We start from the raw sequence: 6,448 nt of genomic DNA on the forward strand, positions 1-6,448 counted from the left end.
CACACACACACACACACACACTTCCTCGGCTGTATGCATTATGTTCTTGGACAAAAAGCTGCTGATGTTGGCAACACACTCTCCGTTCTTTCCTTCATTTCCAGGAACATAAGCTGTTTTGATATGCAAATCATTAAACTTTTAATATAAAGACGTACAAATACAAACTCATCAGTTCTGACATCTACTGACATCTACTCCAGTCTCCAACCATCCAGCTGTGTCTCCATCATGGAGGAAGATTGTGAAATTGTCTGTCAGAAGAAACCGCAAGCTAGCTGAGAAATGCTTGTTGTGGTTTTTTATATCCATTTATTAACATTAGGATAGCATTGATTTGTTTCTAAATAGAGCTTACTGTAACACTGTGTTTTGCTGACCCTCTGTTGTAGGTTCAGTGTATGTGTTTGCAGGTTTAGTTTTCAACACAATAGCTTTGTACCTGATGTACCTGATGCTATCTACAATCTATCTAGATTTTGTGTTGGACCAGTTGGGTCAACGTCCAGTTCACACTTGGCTTAAGGATTTCATTTCTGCTCAAGGAACCAATTGTGATCTACTCATTTGTTTACTACCTCTCAGACTATGTCTACATTAAGCCGTACAATTATTAATAACCGCTATGTATTCTACGGAAGCCGAGAACTGCCGTGCTTGCACTTATTTTCTTAAAGCTGTTATTTCGTGATTGCGATTTAAATTATCTTGTTATCTTGAGAAAAGAAAAGGCAGATTTCCCGATATAACGACATCATTTATCATGAGAAAATTACTTTTGGAAATTATGGAGAACTGAAAAACAAGTGTCTGGTTCATTTGATCACACCTGATTTCAGCCTTCAAGATCACTGTCGTGACATGATGAGGATTTATAACTGAACTGAAAACAGTTGTTAGCAGAATGTACATGAGAGTTCATTTAAACTACTAATTTTCCTGCGGTGTGATGCAATACTGACAACATCAGATTGATATTTATTAAATGAGCTCAAAGATCACTGCAATGTTCTGATTCTGTTCATACACTTTTCCTCTTTTGGGTCAGTATTAAAGTGAATATTAACAGGCATTTCATTCATTCATGCATTGTCCATTATGTTGAACCATTGCTACATCTATAATACACAATCTATTCATGCTCGCATTGCTCTCCTGATCTCTAATAAACATAGAAGTACAAGTAAGAGGAGATGACCTTTTGTTTTCTTGTGATAACTGGTTGATTATCCTGTTTTTTCGAGCTGTTCTGGGCTTCCGTAGAATTTGACTTGTCTGCAAAATCAACATAAATTCCGGTTACTGACATTCAGCCATATTGAAATTTAAAATGTTTAATCACAGAGAAAGCTTACGTCATTGTTTTGGAGAAGCTATGTTTACCCAGTACACACTGAAACACCAAACAGGCATTTGGAAAATTTATGTGTGCTAAAACAGAGAGAAAAAGACGCATTTACAAATTGAACTAGCTTCACGTGGACATACGTATGTAAGTTGTTTAGAGGATTGCTGTGGTGTTTTTTGGTATTGTAACTCTGTATCTGAGCTGTTTGGCATGCAAATATCTGCATCAGGGTTTGGGGTGTTTGACCAGATGATCCTACTCACACATTATGTTATTTGTGTTAAGATTTTTTTTAGCCAAATATAAAATTAGACCATAAAACGTAAGCAGAAAATCTGAGACAACAGGAGCACACAGAGCAGTATATTTTATTTGGCGGTTTTAAATGTCGACATGTTGTCCTTGGAAAACATAACAGCTCTTCGTCTCTGTGCATATAAAGCTATGTGACATTTTGATGCAGTTTTAAACTTTACCGTCACTAATGGGGTTGGAAGCAATGCCAATGGAATGGTAAAAGCATAAACATAACATCCATGTAGCCTACCAAAGGCCCAGCAGAGAGAACTGGAAGCCTGAGGCCACATTCAGGGAAACTACACTGCAGTAGAAGATCACAACTGAGGCGAAAAGGAGCATTATTCATATTTCCCCAGACTTTTCCCCCTCCTTTTAATAATAAGAAACTATTAAAGGACCAGTGTGTAGGACTTAGTGGCATCTAGCAGTGAAGTTGTAGACTGCAACTAACTGAAACAAACTGTGTAGGAGAAACTACGGTGGCTGCAGAACTCGTGAAAGGTTGTATCCAGGACCAGGGTTTTATTCATTCTGGTTCATACTGTAGATGATTATAAACTAATGAAAACACACCTATAATACGTTATATATGTTGTTATTATATATGTTCTGTCATTAACTGTGACCACGGTTTTATTTGCCATGCCTGTCTGTGACAGAGGAACTTTGTGAACCTGCTCTGATGTTGTACAAATGTTAAAAAACTGATACTTCAGTGGAAAAACCACAGTGCTGCCATAATAACACAACCTGTCACTGCTCAGACTTTTATTTTTACTTAGTGCCCATATTTCCTTTATCCAGTCACCAACCCAACATCAACACCCAAATAATTGAATTTATTTATAATTAATTTAATTATACATTATCCTCCAAATGCTGTTGTCTTAGTGCTTTAAGGTTTTGGACTACATCCCCCCCAAAACGTTTCTTAATTTTTAAAGGATTTTATGCAATGTAGAAAATAAAAAAATAAATATATTCAATTATATTTCAACCATGACGAATCAGACTGGGCGACAACGGACCTGAAATATTCAGCCATGTCTACATAATATCACAGTTGCAGAGTAAACGTCCCTATCATGCATACAGAGTACAGCACAGTGCTTAAATCCAGATACAACACCTGAACCACACAAGGACCATAACTTGTGGCTCAGTTCTCTTTTCCCAGCTGTCCTTGCTCGGCATCGTCCGTCTCCTTTTTATCAAGTGCCGCTCTTCAGTCTCAACATCCTGTGCGCCGCAGTAGATAGAGTGTCCTTTGCACCAGACAGTGAGCGAGTCCACACAGCAGAGCCATTGTACTCTATAATTATGGAAAAGTGCTTCTTCCTTTATCACTGTCTGCCACAGTTTAGAGCAGCAACGGCGTCCTCTGCTACTGAGCTAAGGACTGGACTGGAGGCTCTTCACCGGGTTCCTCTGTCTCGGCCTTTATGCTCTTAACTTTTGGCTTCGGTGTGGCAAGTGTGCTATAAATGGTCATAGCCTGAGGGATAGAAGAGCAGGATGGAAAGTGTTAGCCACGTATAGCAACAGTTAAAGCAGCAACAAGGAACTTTTTCTTTTTGTGTTGGTTCCCCTGTGGACAAAAGCGGTAGTGATTCCATCGCCTCGTATTAACCACTCTATAGAAATAACCATTGTTTTCATAACCCGTTAAACCCTCTGCAGTAGGTTTGAGTCAGTGATATTTAAAGACGAGGAGTCTTCATATGAAAAGATAGTGGAGGAGAACCCGACACTGTTGACTCCTTTTTAATTAATTCTTAATTTCTATCTCAAGACCACCTGAGAGTGTGCCATCATGCCTATACTGTGACAGCTTACCAAAGAAAAAAAGGATAGTTTTACACGTGTTATTGTCATCACTGAGATAACTCGTATTGTGGTGAGTGTGAATTGTTACTATGGTTACCTTGAGTTTAATTAAATCCCTATGTGATTATTACAACACTGGCTAAACACATGACCAGAACTGTCTGAGGAGTCCTCATATAGTCTTTATGTTAACATAATATAACTGTATTAGAAGAAACTGTAAAGAGAAAGAAACCTCCCTACCAACGCCTCTAAAGCTCACTAGTTAACACAGTTATATCGTGTGTGTTTAATTCATTCGTACACTTGTCCTGGATCTAACTCTGAGCTAGAAAGCGAGTAAGCGCATTCCCCCGATATGTCAAACTATTCTTTTGAGTAAAAACATATCAAACAGTGACCCTAATCCTGAGATTAGTGGGCAGAAAACATGATACCTGTGTGACCATTCCACTGACGTCACCGGTGTTAGAGGGCAGAAGCACAGTGTTGGACTTTTTGGCGAGGTTGGAGAAAGCAGAGACGTACTGCTCGGCAACGCTCAGCGAGGCGGCAGCACTTCCGTTCTGTCAAGAAGGCAACCAAAATTCTAGTTACGGTAAAAAACATTTTCCAAATAACGCACGATCACTTCTAATCCTTTAATAACAATGGAATAAACTTCAAACCTCTTCAGCCAGAGCCTCTGACAGCAGACGAATAGCCTTGGATTTGGCCTCTGCTTTGGCTATCACAGCTTGGGCCTCACCTAGAGACAACACAGCATGTAAATTAATAACAAAAGAAGATTTGTTTGGGGTTTATTGGAGGCTTTAAAACTCCTTTCTTAACCTTTCTTTTGATTCACTTCTACTCAAATGCGGTTGCAAGTTGTGAGTAGCCGTGTTTAATGTCTGAGTCGTGAGATCCCCGTGCAGTGTTGTAACAGTCTGCAGGCACGTAATTAAATGCTTTGTGGATTTCGTGTAATGACGGCCTGAGTCTTACATTAACAAGACCTTCAATTACATATGTGATCGAATGATTCATGCATGTAACTGAGTCAATGGAAAAATCCAAGTTAAACTGTTGTTTCTTTAAGTCAAAAGTAAAACCGACCGGAGGCTTTGTTTATCTGCTCTGCCTTCTGTCCCTCTGAAGCCAGGATTTGGGCTTGTTTGCAACCCTCTGCGACGTTGATGGCCGCTTCCCGTGCCCCCTCGGACTCCAGCACTGTGGCTCTCTTCTTTCGCTCAGCCTCCACCTACACAGGAAACAAAAGAACAAAGAAGGACGTCAAAAGGTTTCTCCCCATGGGAAACTAAATTATCTTAGAAACCCCAAGTGGTTGGGTGTGACCTTTTTAATAACTTCTAGGAACTCTCAAGTGTATTAACGAACTATCACTGCGCACAAGTTCTTAGAGTGAATATAATACTACTTATGTCACCTGCAAACAAGATGGTACTGCACAGAATATTACTAACTGTGAATTATAGGGACGATAAGGAAGTTGTATAACAATAAAAATTAGGATTTACATTTAGTTTTCTGCAAATTCTGGCTGCAAGCTTGACTCTAAATAACCTCCTACACAGGTCAGTGTATTGAAGTGGGCGTTGTGGTTACATGTGTCGTACCTGCATCTGCATCGACTCTTTAACACGAGGTGGAATCTGTATGTCTTTGATTTCATAACGCAGGCAGCGGATGCCCCACTCGTCCGACGCCTGGTTGATGGAGTGGACGATGTTGGAGTTAAGAGACTCCCTCTCCTTGAAAACCAGAGAGATTCAGGTCAGCAGGTTTAAGGTACTTCCCTCGTTGAGATGAAATACACACCGAGCAGATGTTTCTTACCCTGAATACTTTGTCCATGGTGAGTTTGCCCAGTTCTGAACGCATTGTGGTTTGTGCGAGCTGAGTAACTGCATACTCTGGATCCTCTACACCATAACTAGCCTGGAGAGACACACAACTGATCAGCTCATGAATAATCGAACTAACTGGCGCCACCTGCTGGCAAAAGCACAGCACTACAAACAGTGAAGGTTATTAATCATTAGCCACTTCAGTCGCAAATGATTGACTGATTTAACAATTAATTTATAGTAGTGTAAAAGACTTTTGCTGCAGTCACTTACACACATTGTTTTGTGTTAGTATTTCTCTGGTCATCAGCCGTATGATGGGTGGGAAATCACAGTGAATACTCTCTAAATAGCCAACCAGGTACTGAAAACAATGAGTATTGTTTTGCTAATTCTTACCTTTAAAGGATCTAAGATTCTCAAAAAAAGGACTCCGTCAATTTGCAGCGTCACATTGTCTGTGTAAAGAAAATACGAGTTAATTCAGCCATAAAGATGGTTAATTAAACCAACAATAAACACAGCTGTTTATTAGTTGCTTTGCCTTTTATGCAAATGTAATAGAATTACCTAAAGATACAGCTGACTGTTCAGGAATGTCAATAACGATCTCTTTAAGGCTCTGCACGTAACGAATTTGGTCAAGTATGGGAATGAGGAAGTTCAGTCCCTGTAAGGAAGGACAAATGAGAGTTAGTGTCTGTATCTTTACAGAGAGGAAATACGGTCGCAGACAGAGAGAGGGACAGATGAGCTGGTTGAGCCCTCGGTAGAAATCAATCACCGGTTCTAAGATGCGGTGGAAGCGACCCATCCTCTGCACCACCCAGGCCTCCTGCTGCGGCACAAACAGGACCGCGGTGTTCATGGGTAGACGGGAGGCCCAACGCTGCGGGACTGGACTCACCCACAGCCCGGGAACAGTCCTCTGGGTGTTCTGTAGAGACAGCAGAGGGATGCACAAATCAACTACACACACACATATACACATATATATATATATATATATATATATACATACATATACAAACATACGAACATACACACACACACATATATATACACACACACACACACACACACACACACACACATATATATATTATACACACACATATATATA

The 6,448-nt window shown here is 40.1% G+C and overlaps 1 protein-coding gene across 1 annotated transcript; it reads right to left on the reverse strand.

Moving 5' to 3' along the window:
• Positions 1–2,388: 2,388 nt before the first annotated feature.
• Positions 2,389–6,262, reverse strand: LOC118339426 (stomatin-like protein 2, mitochondrial; the record flags this gene model as incomplete). Its single annotated transcript, XM_035677039.1, is given in 9 exon segments — positions 2,389–3,143; positions 3,913–4,041; positions 4,144–4,223; positions 4,574–4,718; positions 5,095–5,229; positions 5,315–5,416; positions 5,725–5,783; positions 5,896–5,995; positions 6,110–6,262. Coding segments are annotated over 9 exon segments (1,014 nt in total), but the record flags the coding sequence as incomplete, so codon positions are not given.
• Between the last annotated feature and the right edge of the window lie 186 nt (positions 6,263–6,448).

This window comes from Morone saxatilis, unplaced genomic scaffold, assembly GCF_004916995.1.
Source record: "Morone saxatilis isolate NCDOM2014 unplaced genomic scaffold, NCSU_SB_2.0 Contig5, whole genome shotgun sequence".
NCBI lineage: Eukaryota > Metazoa > Chordata > Actinopteri > Moronidae > Morone > Morone saxatilis.